This window comes from Hyperoodon ampullatus, assembly GCF_949752795.1.
Source record: "Hyperoodon ampullatus genome assembly, chromosome: X".
Lineage (NCBI taxonomy): Eukaryota > Metazoa > Chordata > Mammalia > Artiodactyla > Ziphiidae > Hyperoodon > Hyperoodon ampullatus.
Window position 1 is genome coordinate 22,141,954 of NC_136913.1, and position 25,742 is coordinate 22,167,695.

General features: G+C 40.1%; 1 protein-coding gene across 2 annotated transcripts in view; it reads right to left on the reverse strand.

Moving 5' to 3' along the window:
* Window positions 1-387: 387 nt before the first annotated feature.
* Window positions 388-25,742, reverse strand: part of PCYT1B (phosphate cytidylyltransferase 1B, choline) — a gene marked incomplete at both ends in the record, with an annotated part of 159,362 nt that continues 134,007 nt past the window's right edge. For both annotated transcript variants that reach the window (XM_079728284.1, XM_079728283.1), the window contains one exon: window positions 388-600. In XM_079728284.1, coding sequence (XP_079584410.1) covers window positions 388-600 — 213 coding nt within the window. The remainder of the gene's footprint in view (window positions 601-25,742) is intronic.

Here is a 25,742-nt window from a genome sequence, read left to right on the forward strand (position 1 = left end):
TAGATTGAGGGAACAGCCGCTTCCACAGGTGGCATACTTGGTGGGGGCCAGTGCAAGGACCAAAGCAGAAGGCACCCCACTCAGTGCAAGTCTCCCAGGGATGCTCTGCATCTTTCCTTAGCGAGGTTAAAGTAGAGTGGTTCTAGGTGATGCTAAGAAGGTTTGTATAGGTTGTCCGGCGGGAAACCTCCATGCAGAGTCCAAGTCTTAGGCTGAGTGGAGACTGAGGGAGAGCTGGCCTCAAGGCCTTCCCTTAGCAGAGCTCAGGGTCTCCTGGCTGAGCTGCAGCTCCTGCGACTGTTACCCTTCCCACACCACTCAGGCATCCCCCGAGCCCCGCCCCCCCCCGGCCTGTGTGGCGTGGCTCTTGTTGGCTGCCGGCAGCCTTTACTTCTCGTCCTCATCCCCCTCACTCATGCTGCTGATGGAGGCTGAGGCGGCTTTGGGTGAGGAGGGGGGTGAGGTTTTGTTCGGGAGCCACGAGAAGGTGGGCGACGGGGAGCGTGAAGGGGACCGGCTCCTGGTGGGGCTGCTCACAGGGCTCTGCTTCGGGGACAAGGCCTGCAGCATCCGGCTACTCCTCTCCTGGAACATCTGCTTCTAGAGAGAGAAGGGAGAGCAAGCGCCTGTTAAAGGAGCCTTCTGAGGCGGTAGGGAAACAAGGCAGGAAGGAGAGCTGCTGCTCTAAATACTTGCACGCACGAACGCAGGCTCGCATGACAGCCCATGTTCCCCAGACTATCTCTGGGGAGGGGCTGAGTGAGATTCTGGGGCAGGAAGACGCTGCCACATCAGATTATCCTCCCGGCTGGTTCTTGGGACTCATCCCTTCTTACCGCCTTTTCCTCCATCTCCAAATCGAACTGCTATCTATGATGTGCCAGGCAAATGGCAATGTCCTCGGCACTTCGAAGTGCAGCAGGAAATCAAACAAAAATCCCTGCCCTCATGGATGTGAGGGAGGAATCACACAATAAACAAACAAAACATGAGGTGTGTCAGACGGAGCTATGGTCTGAGAGAAAACTACAACGAGAGAGGTTAGCAGACTGGGGTGTGGGCCGGGGAGACAGGTGGGCTGCAAAGGTCAGTAGGGCGCTCAGGGAAGGCCTCACTGAGAAGATGCTGTCTGAGCAGAGACCTGAAAGAGGTGAGGAGGGGACCACGTGAATGGCAATCGGGGGGAAGCACGTTCCACACAGAACTCCGAGAAGGGAGCACGCAGTGCACGTCCCAGGACAAGCAAGGAGACCCTGGGGGCTGGAGTGGAGTTACCTGGGTGAGGAGGGCCGTGGGGGGAAGAAAAGGATAAAGTTGGTGGTCATATCGAAGCTGGGGCTTCAGTGACATGCAGGAAGATGAGGTGGAGATGGCTGGTGAGCCCGTGGGGCTGGATGAGGACTGGCTTTCCAAACAGAAGGTGCTAAGTAGACAGGGCTAAGCATAACTGCTTGGCCTGACTGGACCCCAAGTGCCTATAGGGTGACGGTAGTTGAGGCTGGAGCCCCAGGAGGAGGATAGATTTCTCCCGAGGAGCCCCTGGAAGATTTTAATCAAGAGAGGGGTATGGTAAGATTGGTGATGTAGAAATACCTTTGGGTATGAGCATAAAAGCAAAAAAAGAAACCATTAAAAAAAAGATTGATGTTTGGCTATATAGAAAATTTAAAACTTCTGTACCTAAAAAAAAAAAAACCACTATGAAATAAGGTACAATGCAAATGAAAAAAAAGGGGGAAATTTTTGCAACATTTAAATACAAATAAAGCATTTTAGTATATAAACAGAACTTAGAAACCAAAAAGAAGATAACAAGCATTTGGCACATACAGGTAACTCATAAAAGACTTATAAATGAACTCTAAAAAATGTTTGGCATCACTAATAAACTAACGCAAAGTGATTGATGTGAGATACCTTTTTTAATATATCAGATTGCTAAAGATATTTTTCATCTTCCCAACCTTTTAAAAGTTTTTCCAGTTTTGAGATAGAATTGACATACAATTCAATTGTATGAACAATTGAACTTCTCTTTCTGGTTCTTAAACTATGTATGTTTAAGGTGTACAGCATAATGATTTCACTTAAATCGTGAAATGATTACTACAATAAGGTTAGTTAACATCCATCATCTCATATGGATACAAATTTTTTTTCCTTGTGATGAAAACTCTTAGGATGTACTCTCATAACCTGCATATATACCATACAGCAATGTTAACTATGGTGATCATGTTGTACATTACATGCCTAGTACTTACTTATCTTATAACTGGAAATTTGTACCTTTTGACCCACTTCATGCAATTTCCCGTCGCCATACTCCCTACCTCTGGTAAACACAATCTGTCAGTGAAATCATACAGTATTTGTCTTTCTCTGACTTATTTCACTTGGCAAAATGCCCTCAAGGTCCATCCGTGTTATCACAAATGGCGGGATTTCCTCCTTTTACATGGATGAATGATAATCCATTGTGTGTGTGTGTGTGTGTGTGTGTGTAGACCACAACTTTATCCATTCATCCATCGACAGACACTTAGGTTGTTTCCATATCTTCACTATTACAAATAATGCTGCTATGAACACAGGGGTGCAGTTATCTCTTCAACACAGTGTTTTCATTTCCTTCAGATATAATAGTTGACCCTTGAACAATGGGGGGGTTATGGATGCTGACCCTCTGTGCCGTCGAAAAATCAGTGTAAAACATCGGAGTTGGCCCTCTGCATTCACAGTTCTACATCTGTGGATTCAACCAACTGTAGATCATGTAGTACCTTAGTATTTAATACTGAAAAAAATCCAAGTATAAAGTGGACCCATGCAGTTCAAACCTGTTCAAGGGTCAACTGTATTCCCACAAGTGGAAATTCTGGATCATATTTTGAATTTTTTGAGGAACCTTCATAATGTTTCTATATTGGTTGTACCAGTTGACAATCCCACCAACAGTGCACAAGCATTCCCTTTACATACTTGCCAGCATTTGTTCTCTTGTCTTTTTATTGCTCACACTCTAACAGGTGTGAGATGATATCTCATTGTGGTTTCGATCTGCATTTCCCTATTGATTTAGTGATGTTGAACATCTTTTCATGTACTTGTTAACCATTGGTATATATTCTTTGGAAAAAATGTCTATTCAGGTCCTTTGCCCATTTTTAAATTGGATTACTTGGTTTTTTGCTATTCAACTTTATGAGATTTTTATATATTTTGGATTTTAATTCCTTATCAGGTACATGGTTTGTAAATATTTTTCCCTTTCCATAGGCTGTCTTTTAATTTTGTAGGTGGTTTCTTTTTTTTTTTTTTTTTTTATTTTATTTTATTTTTTTTTATTTTTATTTTTTTTTATTTTTATTTATTTTTATTTATTTTTATTTTTTTATTTTTTTGCTTTATCACAAATTTAATCAGTTATATGTATACATATGTTCCCATATCCCCTCCCTTTTGCGTCTCCCTCCCACCCTCCCTATCCCACCCCTCCAGGCGGTCACAAAGCACCGAGCTGATCTCCCTGTGCTATGCGGCTGCTTCCCACTAGCTATCTACCTTACGTTTGGTAGTGTATATATGTCCATGCCGCTCTTTCACTTTGTCACAGCTTACCCTTCCCCCTCCCCATATCCTCAAGTCCATTCTCTAGTAGGTCTGTGTCTTTATTCCTGTCTTACCCCTATGTTCTTCATGACCTTTTTTTTTCTTAAATTCCATATATATGTGTCAGCATACAGTATTTGTCTTTCTCTTTCTGACTTACTTCACTCTGTATGACAGACTCTAGGTCCATCCACCTCATTACAAATAGTTCAATTTCATTTCTTTTTATGGCTGAGTAATATTCCATTGTATGTATGTGCCACATCTTCTTTACCCATTCATCCGATGATGGACACTTAGGTTGTTTCCATCTCCGGGCTATTGTAAATAGGGCTGCTATGAACATTGTGGTACATGACTCTTTTTGAATTATGGTTTTCTCAGGGTATATGCCCAGTAGTGGGATTGCAGGGTCATATGGTAGTTCTATTTGTAGTTTTTTAAGGAACCTCCATACCGTTCTCCATAGTGGCTGTACCAATTCACATTCCCACCAGCAGTGCAAGAGTGTTCCCTTTTTTCCACACCCTCTCCAGCATTTATTGTTTCTAGATTTTTTGATGATGGCCATTCTGACTGGTGTGAGATGATATCTCATTGTAGTTTTGATTTGCATTTCTCTAATTAGTAAAGATGTTGAGCATCCTTTCATGTGTTTGTTGGCAGTCTGTGTATCTTCTGTGGAGAAATGTCTATTTAGGTCTTCTGCCCATTTTTGGATTGGGTTGTTTGTTTTTTTGTTATTGAGCTGCATGAGCTGCTTATAAATTTTGGAGATTAATCCTTTGTCAGTTGCTTCATTTGCAAATATTTTCTCCCATTCTGAGGGTTGTCTTTTGGTCTTGTTTATGGTTTCCTTTGCTGTGCAAAAGCTTTTAAGTTTCATTAGGTCCCATGTGTTTATTTTTGTCTTTATTTCCATTTCTCTAGGAGGTGGGTCAAAAAGGATCTTGCTGTGATTTATGTCATAGAGTGTTCTGCCTATGTTGTCCTCTAAGAGTTTGATAGTGTCTGGCCTTACATTTAGGTCTTTAATCCATTTTGAGCTTATTTTTGTGTATGGTGTTAGGGAGTGATCTAATCTCATACTTTTACATGTCCCTGTCCAGTTTTCCCAACACCACTTATTGAAGAGACTGTCCTTTCTCCACTGTACATTCCTGCCTCCTTTATCAAAGATAAGGTGACCATATGTCCGTGGGTTTATCTCTGGGCTTTCTATCCTGTTCCATTGATCTATCTTTCTGTTTTTGTGCCAGTACCATACTGTCTTGATTACTGCAGCTTTGTAGTATAGTCTGAAGTCAGGGAGCCTGATTCCTCCAGCTCCATTTTTCGTTCTCAAGATTGCTTTGGCTATTCGGGGTCTTTTGTGTTTCCATACAAATTGTGAAATTTTTTGTTCTAGTTCTGTGAAAAATGCCAGTGGTATTTTGATAGGGATTGCATTGAATCTGTAGATTGCTTTGGGTAGTAGAGTCATTTTCACAATGTTGATTCTTCCAATCCAAGAACATGGTACATCTCTCCATCTATTTGTATCATCTTTAATTTCTTTCATCAGTGTCTTATAATTTTCTGCATACAGGTCTTTTGTCTCCTTAGGTAGGTTTATTCCTAGATATTTTATTCTTTTTGTTGCAATGGTAAATGGGAGTGTTTCCTTGATTTCACTTTCAGATTTTTCATCATTAGTATATAGGAATGCCAGAGATTTCTGTGCATTAATTTTGTATCCTGCAACTTTACCAAATTCATTGATTAGCTCTAGTAGTTTTCTGGTAGCATCTTTAGGATTCTCTATGTATAGTATCATGTCATCTGCAAACAGTGACAGCTTTACTTCTTCTTTTCCAATTTGGATTCCTTTTATTTGCTTTTCTTCTCTGATTGCTGTGGCTAAAACTTCCAAAACTATGTTGAATAAGAGTGGTGAGAGTGGGCAACCTTGTCTTGTTCCTGATCTTAGTGGAAATGGTTTCAGTTTTTCACCATTGAGGACGATGCTGGCTGTGGGTTTGTCATATATGGCCTTTATTATGTTGAGGAAAGTTCCCTCTATGCCTACTTTCTGCAGGGTTTTTATCATGAATGGGTGTTGAATTTTGTCGAAAGCTTTCTCTGCATCTATTGAGATGATCATATGGTTTTTCTCCTTCAATTTGTTAATCTGGTGTATCACGTTGATTGATTTGCGTATATTGAAGAATCCTTGCATTCCTGGGATAAACCCCACTTGATCATGGTGTATGATCCTTTTAATGTGCTGTTGGATTCTGTTTGCTAGTATTTTGTTGAGGATTTTTGCATCTATGTTCATCAGTGATATTGGCCTGTAGTTTTCTTTCTTTGTGACATCCTTGTCTGGTTTTGGTATCAAGGTGATGGTGGCCTCGTAGAATGAGTTTGGGAGTGTTCCTCCCTCTGCTATATTTTGGAAGAGTTTGAGAAGGATAGGTGTTAGCTCTTCTCTAAATGCTTGATAGAATTCGCCTGTGAAGCCATCTGGTCCTGGGCTTTTGTTTGTTGGAAGATTTTTTATCACAGTTTCAATTTCAGTGCTTGTGATTGGTCTGTTCATATGTTCTATTTCTTCCTGATTCAGTCTTGGCAGGTTGTGCATTTCTAAGAATTTGTCCATTTCTTCCAGGTTGTCCATTTCATTGGCATAGAGTTGCTTATAGTAATCTCTCACGATCTTTTGTATTTCTGCAGTGTCAGTTGTTACTTCTCCTTTTTCATTTCTAATTCTATTGATTTGAGTCTTCTCCCTTTTTTTCTTGATGAGTCTGGCTAATGGTTTATCAATTTTGTTTATCTTCTCAAAGAACCAGCTTTTAGTTTTATTGATCTTTGCTATTGTTTCCTTCATTTCTTTTTCATTTATTTCTGATCTGATTTTTATGATTTCTTTCCTTCTGCTAACTTTGGGATGTTTTTGTTCTTCTTTCTCTAATTGCTTTAGGTGCAAGGTTAGGTTGTTTATTCGAGATATTTCCTGTTTCTTAAGGTGGGATTGTATTGCTATAAACTTCCCTCTTAGAACTGCTTTTGCTGCATCCCATAGGTTTTGGGTCGTCGTGTCTCCATTGTCATTTGTTTCTAGGTATTTTTTTATTTCCTCTTTGATTTCTTCAGTGATCACTTCGTTATTAAGTAATGTATTGTTTAGCCTCCATGTGTTTGTATTTTTTATAGCTCTTTTCCTGTAATTGATATCTAGTCTCATAGCATTGTGGTCGGAAAAGATACTTGATACAATTTCAATTTTCTTAAATTTACCAAGGCTTGATTTGTGACCCAAGATATGATCTATCCTGGAGAATGTTCCATGAACACTTGAGAAAAATGTGTATTCTGTTGTTTTTGGATGGAATGTCCTATAAATATCAATTAAGTCCATCTTGTTTAATGTATCATTTAAAGCTTGTGTTTCCTTATTTATTTTCATTTTGGATGATCTGTCCATTGGTGAAAGTGGGGTGTTAAAGTCCCCTACTATGATTGTGTTACTGTCGATTTCTCCTTTTATGGCTGTTAGTGTTTGCCTTATGTATTGAGGTGCTCCTATGTTGGGTGCATAAATATTTACAATTGTTATATCTTCTTCTTGGATCGATCCCTTGATCATTATGTAGTGTCCTTCTTTGTCTCTTCTAGTAGTCTTTATTTTAAAGTCTATTTTGTCTGATATGAGAATTGCTACTCCAGCTTTCTTTTGGTTTCCATTTGCATGGAATATCTTTTTCCATCCCCTTATTTTCAGTCTGTATGTGTCTCTAGGTCTGAAGTGGGTCTCTTGTAGACAGCATATATATGGGTCTTGTTTTTGTATCCATTCAGCCAATCTGTGTCTTTTGGTGGGAGCGTTTAGTCCATTTACATTTAAGGTAATTATCGATATGTATGTTCCTATTCCCATTTTCTTAATTGTTTTGGGTTCGTTATTGTAGGTCTTTTCCTTCTGTTGTGTTTCTTGCCTAGAGAAGTTCCTTTAGCATTTGTTGTAAAGCTGGTTTGGTGGTGCTGAACTCTCTCAGCTTTTGCTTGTCTGTAAATGTTTTAATTTCTCCATCAAATCTGAATGAGATCCTTGCTGGGTAGAGTAATCTTGGTTGCAGGTTTTTCTCCTTCATCACTTTAATTATGTCCTGCCACTCCCTTCTGGCTTGTAGAGTTTCTGCTGAGAGATCAGCTGTTATCCTGATGGGGATTCCCTTGTGTGTTATTTGTTGTTTTTGCCTTGCTGCTTTTAATATGATTTCTTTGTGTTTAATTTTTGACAGTTTGATTAATATGTGTCTTGGCGTATTTCTCCTTGGATTTATTCTGTATGGGACTCTCTGTGCTTCTTGGACTTGATTAACTATTTCCTTTCCCATATTAGGGAAGTTTTCAACTATAATCTCTTCAAATATTTTCTCAGTCCCTTTCTTTTTCTCTTCTTCTTCTGGAACCCCTATAATTCGAATGTTGGTGCGTTTAATGTTGTCCCAGAGGTCTCTGATATTGTCCTCTGTTCTTTTCATTCTTTTTTCTTTATTTTGCTCTGCATTAGTTATTTCCACTATTTTATCTTCCACCTCACTTATCCGTTCTTCTGCCTCAGTTATTCTGCTATTGATCCCATCTAGAGTATTTTTCATTTCATTTATTGTGTTTTTAATCGATGCTTGATTCATCTTTAGTTCTACTAGGTCCTTGTTAACTGTTTCTTGCATTTTGTCTATTCTATTTCCAAGATTTTGGATCATCTTTACTATCATTATTCTGAATTCTTTTTCAGATAGACTGCCTATTACCTCTTCATTTGTTAGGTCTGGTGGGTTTTTATCTTGCTCCTTCTCCTGCTGTGTGTTTTTCTGTCTTCTCATTTTGCTTATGTTACTGTGTTTGGGGTCTCCTTTTTGCCGGCTGCAGGTTCGTAGTTCCTGTTGTTTTTGGTGTCTGTCCCCAGTGGCTAAGGTTGGTTTAGTGGGTTGTGTAGGCTTCCTGGTCGAGGGGACTAGTGCCTGTGTTCTGGTGGATGAGGCTGGATCTTGTCTTTCTGGTGGGCAGGTCCACGTCTGGTGGTATGTTTTGGGGTGTCTGCAGACTTTTTATGATTTTAGGCCACCTCTCTGCTAATGGGTGGCGTTGTGTTCCTGTCTTGCTAGTTGTTTGGCATAGGGTGTCCAGCACTGTAGCTTGCTGGTCGTTGAGTGAAGCTGGGTGCTGGTGTTGAGATGGAGATCTCTGGAAGATTTTCGCCGTTTGATATTATGTGGAGCTGGGAGGTCTCTTGTGGACCAGTGTCCTGAAGTTGGCTCTCCCACCTCAGAGGCACAGTACTGACTCCTGGCTCCTCAATTTGGGATGATTTGTTGTCTATTCATGTATTCCACAGATGCAGGGTACATCAAGTTGATTGTGGAGCTTTAATCCGCTGCTTCTGAGGCTGCTGGGAGAGGTTTCCCTTTCTCTTCTTTGTTCTCACAGCTCCCGGGTCTCAGCTTTGGATTTGGCCCCGCCTCTGCGTGTAGGTCGCCGGAGGGCGTCTGTTCTTCGCTCAGACAGGAAAGGGTTAAAGGAGCAGCCTCTTCGGGAACTCTGGCTCACTCAGGCCGGGCGGGAGGGAGGGGCACGGAGTGCGGGGCGAGCCTGCAGCGGCAGAGGTCGGCGTGACGTTGCACCAGCCCGAGGCGCGCCGTGCGTTCTCCCAGGGAAGCCGCCCCTGGATCCCGGGACCCCGGCAGTGGCGGGCTGCTCAGGCTCCCGGAAGGGCGGTGTGGACAGTGACCTGCGCTCGCACACGGGCTTCTTGGCGGCGGCAGCAGCAGCCCCAGCGTCCCACGCCCGTCACTGGGCTCCGCGCTTTCAGTCGCGACTCGCGCCCGTCTGTGGAGCCCCTTTAAGCAGCGCTCTTAATCCCCTCTCCTCGCGCAGCAGGAAACCAAGAGGGAAGAACAAGTCTCTTGCCTGTTCGGCAGCTCCAGAGTTTTCCCGGACTCCCTCCCGGCTAGCTGTGGCACATTAGCCCCCTTCAGGCTGAGTTCTCGCCGCCAGCCCCAGTCCTCTCCCTGCGCTCTGACCGAAGCCCGAGCCTCAGCTTCCAGCGCCGCCCGCCCCGGCGGGCGAGCAGACAAGCCTCTCGGGCTGGTGAGTGCCGCTCGGCACCGATCCTCTGTGCGGGAATCTCTCCGCTTTGCCCTACCCAGGTATGTGGGGAGTTTCTTGCCTTTTGGGAGGTCTGGGGTCTTCTGCCAGCGTTCAGTAGGTGTTCTGTAGGAGTTGTTCCACGTGTAGCTGTATTTCTGGTGTATCCGTGAGGAGGAAGGTGATCTCCGCGTCTTACTCTTCCGCCATCTTACCCGGAAGTCTGAAAACTCTTTTGTAGGTGGTTTCTTTTGCCATGCAAAGTTTTCCAGTTTGATGTAGTCTCATTTATTTTGTTGCTTGTGCCTTAGGTGTCATATTCGAAAAATCATTGCCAAGACTCATGTCAAGGAGTTTTGCTCTGATGTTTTCTACTGGGAATTTTATGGATTGTGATCTCACATTGAAATCTTTAATCTATTTCAAGTTAATTTTCGTGGGTGGTGTAAGACAGGGGTCTACTTTCATTCTTTTACATGTAAATGTCCAATTTTCTAGCACCATTTATTGAAGATACTGTCTTTTCTCTAGTGAGTATTTTTGGCTCCCTTGCATGGGTTTACTCCTGGGCTCTCAATTCTGTTTTGTTGGTCTATGTGTCTGTTATTATGCCACTGTCATACTGTTTTGATTACTACAGCTTTATAGTGTAGCTTGAAAGCAAGAAGTGTGATGCCTCCCACTTTGTTCTTCTTTCTCAAGATTGTTTTGGCTGTCCAGGCGGGGTCTTTTGTGGTTCCATATAAATTTTAGGACTTTTTTTTCTATTTCTGAAAAAAATGCAATTAGAATCTTGATAGGAATTGCATTGAATCTGTAGATGGCTTCGGGTACTATGGACATTTTAACAATTCTCTCAATCCATGAGCCTGGGATATCTTTCCAGTTATTGGTGTCTTCTTGGATTTCTTTCTTCAGTGTCTTGTAGCTTTCAGTGCAAATATCTTTCACCTCCTTGGTTAAATTAAGTATTCTATTCTTTTTTTTTTTTGTGGTACGCAGGCCTCTCACTGTTGTGGCCTCTCCCGTTGTGGAGCACAGGCTCTGGATGCACAAGCTCAGCGGCCATGGCTCACGGGCCCAGCCGCTCCACGGCATGTGGGATCTTCCCGGACCGGGGCACAAACCCGCATCCCCTGCATCGGCAGGTGGACTCTCAACCACTGAGCCACCAGGGAAGCCCCAGTATTCTATTCTTTTTGATGCTACTGTAAATGGGATAATTTAAGTCTCTTTTCCATATAATTCATTATCAGTGTACAGAAATGCTACTGATTTTTGTATGTTAATTTTGTATCCTGCAACTTTACTGAATTGATGAGATCTAGCAGTTTACTGATGGAGTCTCTAGAATTTTCTATGTATAAAATCATGTCATATGCAAATAGAGACTATTTTACTTCTTCCTTTCCAATCCTAATGCCTTTTATATCTTTTTCTTGCCTGATTGCTCTGGCTAGGACTTTGAGTACTATGTTGAATAGGAGTGGTGAGAGTGGGCAGCCTTGCCTTGTTCCTGATTTTAGAGGACAGGTTTTTAACCTTTCACAATTGAGTATGATGTTAGCTGTGGGACGGTCATATATGGCCTTTATTATGTTGTGGTATGTTCCTTCTATACCTAGTTCATAGTTTTTAACAACTGTCATAAATAGTTAAATTTTGTCAAATGCTTTTTCTGCATCTATAGGGATGATCATCTGATTTTTTTCCTTTTATTCTATTAATTGATGCATCACATTGATGGATTTGTGTCTGAACTATCCTTGCATCTCAGGGATAAATCCCACTTGGTCATGGTGAAAGATCTTTTTAACGTGCTGCTGAATTCAGTTTGCTAGTATTTTACTGAGAATTTTTGCACCTATATTCTTAAAGGATATTGGCCTATGACTTTCTTTTCTGAGAGTGTCCTTTTCTGGCTTTGGTATGAGGGTAATGCTGACCTTGTAAAACGAGTTTCGGAGTTTCCCACCTCCTCAATATTTTGGGAAGGATTGGCGTTAATTCTTCTTTAAATGTTTGCTAAAATTCACCAGTGAAGCCATCTGGTCCTGGGCTTTTCTTCATTGGGAGATTCTTGATTAATGATTCAATCTCCTTAATACTAATTGGTCTGTTCAGATATTCTTTCTTCCTGATTCAGTCTTGTTAGGTTGTATGTTTCTAAAAATGTGTCCATTTATTCTAGGTTGTCCAGTTTGTTGGTGTATAAATTGTCCATAGTAGCCTCTTATAATCCTTTGTATTTCTGTGGTATCAGTGGTAATGTCTCCCTTTTCATTTATAATTTTGTTGATTTGAGTCCTCTCTTTGTTTCTTGGTGAGTCTAGCTAAAGGTCTGACAACCTTGTTTATCTTTTCCAAGGACTCTTAGTATTGTTAAAGTGTTGTTAATCTTTTCTATTGTCTTCCTATTCTCTATCTCATTTGTTTCTGCTCTAATCTTTATTTCCTTCCTTCTGCTAACTTTGGGCTCAGTTTGTTCTGCTCTTTCTGGTTCCTTAAGGTATAGAGTTACGTTATTTGAGATTTTTCTTATTTCTTAATGTAGGCATTTATTGCTATGAACTTCCCTCTTAGAATTGCTTTTGGCGCATGCCATAAGTTTTGGTATGTAGTATTTCCATTTTTCATCTGTCTCAAGATACATTATTTCCCCTTTCTTCTTTGATGGGTCAGGAGAATATTATTTAATTTCCATGTGTTTGTGAATTTTCTAGTTTTTTTCCTGTTACTGATTTCTAGTTTCATACCATTGTGGTCAGAGAAGATACTTGGTATGATTTCAATATTCTTAAATTTGCTTAGACTTGTTTTGTGGCCTAACATATGGTCTATTCTAAAAAATGTTCCGTATGCACTTAGGAGTGTATATTTGGCTGTTATTGGATAGAATATCCTGTATATGTCTCTTAGGTTCAGTTGATCTATAGCATTGTTCATATCCACTGTTTTCTTATTGATTCCCTGTGTGGATGATCTATCCATTGTTGAGAGTCGGGTATTAGTCCCCAACTATTATTGTATTGCTGTTTCTCAATTTAGGTCTGCTTTATATATTTGGGTGCTCCAATGTTGGATGCATAAATATCCACAATTATTATATCTTCTTGATGGATTGACCCCTTTATCATTATATGTTGACGTTCTTTGTCTCTTTGTACTATTTTTACTATAAAGTCTATTTTGTCTCATGTAAGTACACCTACCCCTGACTTCTTAAAATATACCATTTGCTTGGATTATCTTTTTCCACCCCTTTCTTTTCTTTTTTTTCGTTTTTTTAAATTTTATTTTTAAATTTTTAAATTAAAAATTTTTTATACAGCAGGTTCTTATTATCTATTTTATACATATTAGTGTATACATGTCAATCCCAATCTCCCAGTTCATCCCACCACCACCACCACCACCCCTGCCACTTTCCCCCCCTGGTGTCCCTACATTTGTTCTCTACATCTGTGTCTCTATTTCTGCCTTGCAAACCGGTTCATCTGTACCATTTTTCTAGGTTCCACATATATGCGTTAATATACGATATTTGTTTTTCTCTTTCTGACTGACTTCACTCTGTATGACAGTCTCCAGATCCATCCACGTCTCTACAAATGACCCAATTTCGTTCCTTTTTATAGCTGAGTAATATTCCATGGTATATATGTACCACATCTTCTTTATCCATTCGTCTGTCGATGGGCATTTAGATTGCTTCCATGACCTGACTATTGTAAATAGTGCTGCAATGAACATTGGGGTGCATGTGTCTTTTTGAATTATGGTTTTCTCTGGGTATATGCCCAGTAGTGGGATTGCTGGGTCATATGGTAATTCTATTTTCAGTTTTTTAAGGAACGTCCATACTGTTCTCCATAGTGGCTGTATCAATTTACATTCCCACCAACAGTGCAAGAGGGTTCCCTTTTCTCCACACCCTCTCCAGCATTTGTTGCTTGTAGATTTTCTGATGATGCCCATTCTAACTGGTGTGAGGTGATACCTCACTGTAGTTTTGATTTGCGTTTCTCTAATAATTAGTGATGATGAGCAGCTTTTCATGTGCTTCTTGCCCATCTGTATGTCTTCTTTGGAGAAATGTCTATTTAGGTCTTCTGCCCATTTTTGGATTGGGTTTTTTTTTAATATTGAGTTCCACCCCTTTATTTTCAGTCTGTGTGTGTCTTTAAGGTTACAGTGAACCTCTTGTGGGCAACATATTGTTGGATCTTGTTTTTTTTTTTAACCATTTAGCCATTCTGTATCTTTTGACTGCAGAATCTAGTCCATTTATGTTAAAAGTAATTATTGATAGGGAAGGACTTATTATTGCCATTTTGTTAATTGTTTTCTGGCTGTTTTGTAGTTCCTCTGGTCCTTGTTTCATATCTTGATGTGTTTTTTGTGTGTGTTTTGATGTCTTTTGGTATCAGTATGCTTTGACAACTTTATCATGTTCTTTTGTGTAAATAATACAGGTTTTTGCCTTATCATTACCATGAGGCTTACACAGACTATATTAAAATAATAACACCCTATTTTAAACTGATAATGACTTAAGTTCAATAGACTTCCTAAACTCTACTTTTGCTCGTCCTCTCCCTCACATTTTAGGTTATTGTTGCTGGACAGTTGATATATTATTAAATATTGTGTAACCAATATCAAATTATTGTAGTCATGGTTATTTTTACTATGTTTTCTAACTTTTTAAAGTATTATTTACTTATTTATTTATTTAATTATTTATGGCTTCATTGGGTCTTCGTTGCTGTGTGCAGGCTTTCTCTAGTTGTGGCGAGTGGGGGCTACTCTTTGTTGTGGTGTGCATGCTTCTCATTGCGGTGGCTTCTCTTGTTGCAGAGCACAGGCTCTAGGCATGCGGGCTTCAGTAGTTGTGGCACATGGCCTCAGTAGTTGTGGCTCACAGGCTCTAGAGCACAGACTCCGTAGTTGTGGTGCACAGGCATGTGGGATCTTCCCACACCAGGGATCAAACCCGTGTCCCCCGCATTGGCAGGTGGATTCTCAACCACTGCACCACCAGGGAAGTCCTGTTTTCTAACTTTTAACATACAGTTATAAGTGAATTATGTACCACTGTTACATTACAGAATCTAACTTTGACTATATACTTACCATTACCAGTGAGTTTTATGCTACCTTCTTATGTTTTATGATGTTATTTAGTGTCCTTTTACTCAAAGAACTCCCTTTAGCCTTTCTTGTAAGGCAGATCTCGTGGTGATAAACTCCCTCAGGTTTTGTTTCTTCAGGAATACCTTTATCTCTCCTTCATTTCTGAAGGATAGCTTTGCCAGGCATAGAATTCTTGGTTGATGTTTTTTTTCAAAAATTTGAATATACCATTTCCATTCTCTCCTGACATGAAACGTTTCTGTTGAGAAATCTACCAGAAGTCTTATGAGGGTTCCAGTGTTTGTAATTTCTCTTTTCTACTGCTGCTTTCAAAATTTTTTGTCTTTGTCTTTTGACAATTTAATTATAATCTCAGTGTAGCCCTACTCAGGTTTAACCTATATGGTGTCCTTTTTGCCTTATGGATCTGGATGTCCCTTTCTCTCCCAAGTTGTGGGAGGTTTTCAGCCATTATTGATTTAAATAATACACTTTGTCTCTTTCTCTTTATCTTCTCCTTCTGGAATTCCCATAATGCACAAACTGTTTCTTTTGATTGTGTCCTGTAATTCCCATAGGTTTTATTCACTCTTCTTCATTGTTTTTTCTTTTTGCTTCTGACTGGATAGTTTCTTGACTTCTAGGTTCCTTGTGCCTAGTAGAGTCTGCTTTTGAAGCTCATTGTTGAGTTCTTCAGTGATCATATTTTTCAGTTCTAGGGTTTCTGTTTGGGTTTTTTTTTTTTAATGGTTCCTATTTCTTTGTTGAGTTTCTCATTTTGTTCATGTATGGTTTTCCTAATTTTGTTGTCTCTGTGTGCTTGTAGTTCACTAAACTTCTTTAGGAGGATTATTCTGAATTCTTTGTCCGAAAGTTCAGAGATGTCCATTTATTTAGGGTCAGTAATTGGAGCTTTATTAGTTTCCTTTGCTGTCATATTAACCAGATTTTTCATGATCTTTGATTTCTTACATCGGTATATGCACATTTGAGTAAGTGGTCTTCTCTTCCAGACTTTACATGTGTGCTTTGGCAGAGACAGCTCAGTTTGGGTTTCTGGATGTGTTTGCTGGTAACATCCTTGGGCAGGAATGGTTTGCTATCAGGGTTTATTTTGGGGTGAGGCCACTGCCCAAGTTCTGAGGTGACGGGGCAGGGAGGGCTTGCTGCTGCCTGAGAACAGTTGGATAGGACTGCTGATTTGGTTCCCTGCACAAGTGAGGCTGTAGGTTGGGCTCCACAGCTTGCTGGGTTTTCTGGTCAGGATTACTAGATGGTCATGACTGGGTACTATACTCAGCGGTAGATGGAGCTATGAATTACCTTCTCTTCCCTGGTAGGGCAGCGGAATAGGCCCCAGGGCCTGTACGGCTTGTTGTTTGGGGACCTGAGTCAGGCAAGAGTGTGTACTGAATTCCCTGGCCAGACAGGGCCATCAGTTTTGCTCTCTGTTCAAGTGCCACTGTATGCAGGGTTGTTGGATGGGCTAGGCAGCTTCCCATGTGCTCTAGTTAGATTCCATGGTCGGGTGGGCTGCAAGGTGTATTCAGCAATGAGTGGGGCTGTGAATTAGGTTCCCTTCCTGGGCACGGTGGGAGAACTAATTCCAAGGCCAGAAAGGCTCTTTGTTGGTGGTCTTGATTCAAGCTGACCTGCACCCTAAGTTCCCTAGCTGAACACAGCCACTGGCTTTGCTCTGCCGTCCGTCAGCTCTGCCTGCCAGACTCTGTGCTTAAGTATTGCTGGGCTATGCAGCTTCCCAGGTGTTCTGGCAAGGCTTTCTGGTTGGGTGGGGCTGGGAGCTTCACTCAGCAGTCAGTGGGGGTTAAAACTCAGCTCCCCTGGATGTGCGGGGACAGACCGGGCTCCAGGGCCAAAAATCTTTGAGGACCCAAATCAGACAGACTTGGACTCCACTGAGTTCCCAGGTCAGATGGCACCAATGACTCGACTCTGCAGATGGACAAAGTTCCTGGCTGGGGCTACTACTTGGACACTGCACATAGGAACTTGGTCCGCCAAGATCAGAGTGCTGGTTGTGGCATGATGAGATTCTCAGTGGTCAAGTCCTTCAGATTCCTCTGCAATCACCATGGGGTAAGACCAGAGATGGTGTCTCAAGAAAGAACCCACAGTGCTGGGAGAGCTGGATGTCCATCTGGGCCTCTTTCGCCACTGGAGGAACCAGAGGCTCGGGGGAGATTTCTCCACAGTGCCGTGCTGGCCTGGGGGAGGAGCAGTGTGGTGAGCACGTAGCAGCTCCTCTTACACTTCTAATGCCACCTGTCTTGGTCTCTGTGGTGCAGGGGGTGCTTCAGCCTCACCCAAGTGTTCTAGGATTCTCTCAGTGGTGTCTTCTCTGTGAATAGTTGTTAGTTCTTCTTGTGAGGGAGAACAAAGTCAGGAATGACCTATGTTGCCATCTTGATGATGTCACTCCCCCAATATTTTTTTTTTTAATTTGTAATGGCCAGTGTTGGTGAGGGTCAGGAAAAAGACTACACTCCTGTTATTGCTGGTGGAAGGGTAAAATAGCAGTGCTGTTCAGAGGGGTAATTGGGCAATAGGCACAAAAACTTTTTTTCCTGAGGAGATAATCAGAGATGTAAATTTGTGTACATGGACATTCATTGCAGTGTCAACAGACAAAACGTCAAACTCCCTAAACAGGTTAGAGAAATCTTGCACAACTCTGAGATTATACACTAAGCAGCTGATGAAAAGCAAGTCCTTAAAGAATATTCAGTAATGTGAGAAAATGTTCATGAGCTATTGCAAAGTAAAAATGATTTTAGAATAGTATGTTCTGCATGAACCCAATTTTGTAAAAGGAAATATATACATGTAGATAGAAAAAAGATGGGGGCAGTACCCGCCAAATATTAGCAGTGACTACTCTGGGTGATGAGGCTAGAAGTGATTTTTAGTCTCTTTTATTATTTTCTTTACTTTCTAATAGTTCTACAATGAACATACCATTTTTACCATCAAAAAAAGATACGGTAGGAAGAAAGAAAGATAATTGAGGCAAGGAGATTAGGCCAAAGGGCATTGCAATAATGTCCCAGGTAAGAAAATATTAAGGCCTCAGGCACAACATCAATTCCCCCGCAGTCATTTTCCCTTTTTAAGTTGTAGCCCATTACTTTTTAGGAGCTCAAATCTCCTCTAGCAGATACAAGAGAGATGACTTGCTGATCACTGAGATCCTTTCCAGATTTAAAACTCCATAATTCTACGAATACACCGATTATTCATCTTCCATTAAAGGCATTGATAATTATGCCAAAAGACATCCAAACCCCTCAAAATCAAACAGAAAAAAAATGCTGTAGTACAACAGCATTAATTTAGATCAAGCCCATTTATGAGACAAAATCAAATGCCAAAAGGATAGGGCGGCCTATTATTAATGGCAATGTGAAAAAAAATCCTTGAACTTCTAACAGGCATTTCTATTTTTAAATTTTTTTTAAATTTATTTTACTTTTGGCTGCGTTGGTCTTCGTTGCCGTGTGCAGGCTTTCTCTAGTTGCGGCGAGCAGGGGCTGGCTGCTCTTCATTGCAGTGCGCGGGCTTCTCATTGCGGTGGCTTCTCATGTTGTGAAGCACGGGCTCTAGGCGTGTGGGCTTCAGTAGTTGCGGCACACGGGCTCAGTAGTTGTGGCTCACGGGCTCTAGAAAGCAGGCTCAGTAGTTGTGGCGCATGGGCTTAGTTGCTCCTCGGCATGTGGGATCTTCCCGGACCAGGGCTCGAACTCGTGTCCCTGGCATAGGCAGGCAGATTCTCAACCACTGTACCACCAGGGAAGCCCCTAGCAGGCATTTTTTAATATGTTTTTATTACTGTAATCTTTGACTATATTTTTAGTGGCAGCCACTAGCCCTCCTGCTGTTAATGGATTGTCAGCATTTCCATTAGAAGCCCACTTTCTAAGGAATCTCCAACTTGTCTCCTACAGTTTGACTCAAGCTCATAACTGAATATTCTGCCTAAGGGAATGAAATTATTTGAACCCTTAATGATAAATAGTGGTGTCACACTTTATAAAATGCAGTATCCAGGCAAAACAACTATGGGTCTTGATTTGCAAGCTCTCTGATCTGTTTCTGGTACATTTTGAAGGGTGGTTCCCCTCCAAAGGAGCTGAATTGAATCAGGTCAGGAGACAGTTTGTAATGAGCTTCCTGGGAAGAAAAGCACTTTAGAAATATAACAAATAATGAAGACCGTGGCATGGCATTTTCAAAGAGAAAAGACTGAATTTAAATTCAATCTTTTGCTGTATTAAGAGATTTCCATTTGTAAAGTTTTCTCCCAAGAAAATAATCCCATTTATAGTCCTGTCCACATGAAAATAATTTTCTAATTCCCCTCCTACAATATTTTCCCTTTTAAAAAAAAGTTCGTAATATCTAGTAAGGCAGTAAATGTCTTGACAAACATTTAAAGGTTTCAGTGTTTCAGATATATTCTGGCACCACCAAAAAGGAAATTAAAAATATCCTAGTTACAGATGGTTTGGACCTCTGATAATCAAGATGGAACTCATGGAGAGTTTCAGTTCTGTGCAAATCAATAAGCAACAACTCACCCTGAAACAGTGCCCGACACGTGCCCTGGGTACCCAGCACTGTTAAAAAGGGCTTTAAAGTATGAGAAAATTTAATCCTCCCAACAACCCTGGGAAGTGGCTGAGAGGTAAATGAACTTGCTCAAGGCTACCCAGCTAGGAAGTGAGCCCCTGCTCATAACCAGCTCTCCATAACTTTCATAGTAGGAAGCTTTTCATGTTTACTCATGTTTTACTTGAGTATTTGTTGGAAGACAAATTTTTCAAACTGTCCAGAAGACAAGTGGGAAAACTAGTTCAGATCCACGAACTGAATTTTATATTTCTTTTCTCAAAATTAAGTCTTAAAACTTAGCAATGCCATGAAAATGGCTATTATAAGAAACAAACAGAAAACAACAAGTGCTGGAGAAATTAGAACTTCTGTGCGTTGCCGAGGGAATGTAAAATGGTGCAGCCACTATGGAAAACAGTATGGCAGTTCCTCAAAAAAATTAAAAAGAGAATTATCATATGATTTAGCAATTCTACTTCTGGGTATATACCCAAAAAGACTTGAAAGCAGGGACTTAAATAGATACTTGTATAGTAATGTTCATAGCCAAAAAGTGAAAACACTCCAAATGCCTATCGATGGATGAGTGGATAAACAAAATGAGGTATGCATAAATAACTATATATGTGTGTATATATGTATATGTACATGTGTATGCATATACATATGATGGGGTTTTTTTTGCTAGCATGGCTAAAGTATTTCTAAGATGGTACTGAAAAGAAACATTTTGTCTATTACAAAATATTATGGAGGGTTTTCCTGGCATGGAGAATCTGAAAGCTCACAAAAGATTCATTGCTTCAACAAACATTTACCGACAACACACCATGTATGGTTTGAGGATTAATCTAAACCCTGAGGATATAGCAGTAAACAATAGAGGAAAAAAGTCTATGTTCATGTTTATATTTTTTGAGGTATAATTGACATATAATGTTATATTAGTTTCAGGTGTACAACATATATATATATAACACATATGTACATATATATGTATATGTGTGTGTATATATATATGTAAATGATCACAATAAGTCTTGTTAATCTGTTACCATACATGGCTGCAAATTTCTATGATGAGAACTTTTAAGATCTACTTTCAAATAGGCAAGAGTATTATTAACTATTACCATGCTGCACATTACATCTCTAGGACTTTTTTTTTTTAAGAATAGAGGAAAAAATCAGTTGTATTTCTATACATTAGCAATAAACAATCTAAAAAAAATTTTTTAATCCAGTTAAAATAACAAAAAGAAAAAAATATGAGTAAATTTAATCAATGAATATAGGACTTGTATACTGCAAATCATTGTTGAAAGAAACTAAAGACCTAAGTAAATGGAGAGACATCCTGTGTCCATGGATTGGAAGATTTAATATTATTAAGATGACAACACTTAGAAATAAACCCATATATCAAAAGTAAATTGATTTTCAACAAGGATGTCAAGAGTATCCTTATCAACAAATGGTGATAGATAATGGATATCCATATGCAAAAGAATAAATTTGAACCTTAGTTCATACCACATATAAAAATTAACTCAAAATGGATCTTAGAGGAAACATTGGTGTAAATCTGTAAGACGTCAGATTAGGCAATAGTTTCTTTTTTTTCTTAACATTTTTACTGGAGTATAATAAAATTGCTTTCCCTTACACCGGTCAGAATGGCCATCATCAAAAAATCTAGAAACAATAAATGCTGGACAGGGTGTGGAGAAAAGGGAACACTCTTGCACTGCTGGTGGGAATGTAAATTGACACAGCCACTATGGAGAACAGTATGGAGGTTCCTTAGAAAACTACAAATAGAACTACCATACGACCTAGCAATCCCACTACTGGGCATATACCCTGAGAAAACCATAATTCAAAAAGAGTCATGTACCAAAATGTTCATTGAAACTCTATTTACAATAGCCAGGAGATGGAAGCAACCTAAGTGTCCATCACTGCATGAATGAATAAAGAAGATGTGGCACATATATACAGTGGAATATTACTCAGCCATAAAAAGAAACGAAATTGAGTTATCTGTGGTGAGGTGGATGGACCTAGAGTCTGTCATACAGAGTGAAGTAAGTCAGAAAGAGAAAAACAAATACCGTATGCTAACACATATATATGGAATCTCAGAAAAAAAAGTTATGAAGAACCTAGGGGTAAGACGGGAATGGAGAAGCAGACCTAATAGAGAATGGACTTGAGGATGTGGGGAGGGGGAAGGGTAGGCTGTGACAAAGTGAGAGAGTGGCATGGACATATATATACTACCAAACGTAGAGAAGATAGCTAGTAGGAAGCAGCTGCATAGCAGAGGGACAACAGCTTGGTGCTTTGTTACCACCTGGAGGGGTGGGATGGGGATGGTAGGAGGGAGGGAGATGCAGGAGGGAAGAGATATGGGAACGTGTATATGTATAACTGATGCACTTTGTTATAAAGCAGAAACTAACACACCATTGTAAAGCAATTATATTCCAATAAAGATGTTAAAAAAATAAAAAATAAAAATAAAATTGCTTTACATTGTTGTGTTAGTTTCTGCTGTATAACAAAGTAAACCAGCTATATGTATACATATATCCCCATATCCCCTCACTCTTGTGTCTCCTTCCCACCCTCCCTAACCCACCCCTCTAGGCGGTCACAAAGAACCAAGCTGATCTCCCTATGCTATGTGGCTGCTTCCCACTAGCTATCTACTTTACATGTGGTAGTGTATATATGTCAATGCCACTCTCTAACTTCTTCCTAGCTTACCCTTCCCCCTCCCAGTGTCCTCAAGTCCATTCTCTATGTCTGTGTCTTTATTCTTGTCCTGCCCCTAGGTTCTTTTTTTTTTTTTTTAGTTTCTGCTTTATAACAAAGTGAATCAGTCATACATATATATCTAAATGACAGCTTTCTTTTTTTTCTTTTTTTTTGCGGTACGCGGGCCTCTCACTGTTGTGGCTTCTCCCGTTGCGGAGCACAGGCTCCGGACGCGCAGGCTCAGCGGCCATGGCTCATGCGCCCAGCCGCTCCGCGGCATGTGGGATCCTCCCGGACCAGGGCACAAACCCGTGTCCCCTGCATCAGCAGGCAGACTCCCAACCCCTGCGCCACAAGGGAAGCCCTCCCCTAGGTTCTTCAGAACCATTTTTTTTTAGATTCCATATATATGTGTTAGCATACGGTATTTGTTTTTCTGACTTACTTCACTCTGCATGAAAGACTCTAGGTCCACCCACCTCACTACAAATAACTGTTTCGTTTCTTTTTATGGCTGAGTAATACTCCATTGTATATATGTACCACATCTTCTTTATCCATTCATCTGTCAGTGGACACTTAGGTTGCTTCCATGTCCTGGCTACTGTAAATAGTGCTGCAATGAACACTGTGGTACATGACTCTTTTTGAATTATGGTTTTCTCAGGGTATATGCCCAGTAGTGGGATTGCTGGGTCATATGGTAGTTCTATTTGTAGTTTTTTAAGGAACCTCCATACTATTCTCCACAGTGGCTGTATCAATTTACATTCCTACCAACAGTGCAAGAGGGTTCCCTTTTCTCCACACCCTGTCCAGCATTTATTGTTTCTAGATTTTTTGATGATGGCCATTCTGACTGGTGTGAGGTGATACCTCATCGTAGTTTTGATTTGCATTTCTCTAATGATTAGTGATGTTGAGCATCCTTTCATGTGTTTGTTGGCAATCTGTATATCTTCTTTGGAGAAATGTCTATTTAGGTCTTCTGCCCATTTTTGGATTGGATTGTTTGTTTTTTGATACTGAGCTGCATGAACTGCTTGTATATTTTGGAGATTAATCCTTTGGCCATTGATTCATTTGCAAATATTTTCTCCCATTCTGAGGGTTATCTTTTGGTCTTGTTTATGGTTTCCTTTGCTGTGCAAAAGCTTGTAAGTTTCATTAGGTCCCATTTGTTTATTTTTGTTTTTATTTCCATTTCTCTAGGAGGTGGGTCAAAAAGGATCTTACTGTGATGTATGTCATAGAGTGTTCTGCCTATGTTTATCTCTAAGATTTGATAGTGTTTGGCCTTACATTTAGGTCTTTAATCCATTTTGAGTTTATTTTTGTGTACGATGTTACAGAGTGTTCTAATTTCACTCTTTTACATGTAGCTGTCCAGTTTTCCCAGCACCACTTATTGAAGAGGCTGTCTTTGCTCCACTGTATATTCTTGCCTCCTTTATCAAAGATAAGGTGACCATATGTGTGTAGGTTTATCTCTGGGCTTTCTATCCTGTTCAATTGATCTATATTTCTGTTTTAGTGCCAGTACCGTACTGTCTTGATTACTGTAGCTTTGTGGTATAGTCTGAAGTCAGGGAGCCTGATTCCTCCAGCTCTGTTTTTTGTTCTCAAGATTGCTTTGGCTATTCGGGGTGTTTTGTTTTTCCAAACAAATTTTGAAATTTTTTGTTCTAGTTCTGTGAAAAATGCCAGTGGTAGTTTGATAGGGATTGCACTGAATCTGTAGATTGCTTTGGGTAGTAGAGTCTTTTTCACAATATTGATTCTTCCAATCCAGGAACATGGTATGTCTCTCCATCTATTTGTATCATCTTTAATTTCTTTCATCAGTGTCTTATAATTTTCTGCATACAGGTCTTTTGTCTCCTTAGGTAGGTTTATTCCTAGATATTTTATTCTTTTTGTTCCAATGGTAAATGGGAGTGTTTCCTTGATTTCACTTTCAGATTTTTCATCATTAGTGTACAGGAATGCCAGAGATTTCTGTGCATTAATTTTGTATTCTGCTACACTTTACCAAATTCATTGATTAGCTCTAGTAGTTTTCTGGTAGCATCTTTAGGATTCTCTATGTATAGTATCATGTCATCTGCAAACAGTGACAGCTTTACTTCTTTTCCAATTTGGATTCCTTTTCTTTTCTTTTCTTCTCTGATTGCTGTGGCTAAAACTTCCAAAACTAAGTTGAATAAGAGTGGTGAGAGTGGGCAGCCTTGTCTTGTTCCTGATCTTAGTGGAAATGGTTTCAGTTTTTCACCATTGAGGATGATGTTGGCTGTGGGTTTGTCATATATGGCCTTTATTATGTTGAGGAAAGTTCCCTCTATGCCAGCTTTCTTGAGGGTTTTTATCATAAATGGGTGTTGAATTTTGTCGAAAGCTTTTTCTGCATCTGTTGAGATGATCATATGGTTTTTCTCCTTCAATTTGTTAATATGGTGTATCACGTTGATTGATTTGCGTATATTGAAGAATCCTTGCATTTCTGGAATAAGCCCCACTTGATCATGGTGTATGATCCTTTTCATGTGCTGTTGGATTCTGTTTGCTAGTATTTTGTTGAAGATTTTTGCATCTATGTTCATTAGTGATATTGGCCTGTAGTTTTCTTTCTTTGTGACATCCTTGTCTGGTTTTGGTATCAAGGTGATGGTGGCCTCGTAGAATGAGTTTGGGAGTGTTCCTCCCTCTGCTATATTTTGGAAGAGTTTGAGAAGGATGGGTGTTAGCTCTTCTCTAAATGCCTGATAGAATTCGCCTGTGAAGCCACCTGGTCCTGGGGTTTTGTTTGTTGGAAGATTTTTAATCACAGTTTCAATTTCAGTGCTTGTGATTGGTCTATTCATATTTTCTATTTCTTCCTGAGTCAGTCTTGGCAGGTTGTGCATTTCTAAGAATTTGTCCATTTCTTCCAGGTTGTCCATTTTATTGGCATAGAGTTGCTTGTAGTAATCTCTCATGATCTTTTGTATTTCTGCAGTGTCAGTTGTTACTTCTTTTTCATTTCTAATTCTATTGATTTGAGTCTTCTCCCTTTTTTTCTTGATGAGTCTGGCTAATGGTTTACCAATTTTGTTTATCTTCTCAAGGAACCAGCTTTTAGTTTTATTGATCTTTGCTATCATTTCCTTCATTTCTTTCTCATTTATTTCTGATTTGATCTTTATGATTTCTTTCCTTCTGCTAACTTTGGGGGTTTTTTGTTCTTCTTTCGCTAATTGCTTTAAGTGCAGGGTCAGGTTGTTTACTCAAGATGTTTCCTGTTTCTTAAGGTGGGATTGTATCGCTATAAACTTCCCCCCTTAGAACTGCTTTTGCTGAATCCCATAGGTTTTGGGTCATCGTGTCTCCATTGTCATTTGTTTCTAGGTATTTTTTTATTTCCTCTTTGATTTCTTCAGTGATCACTTCGTTATTAAGTAGTGTATTGTTTAGCCTCCATGTGTTTGTAT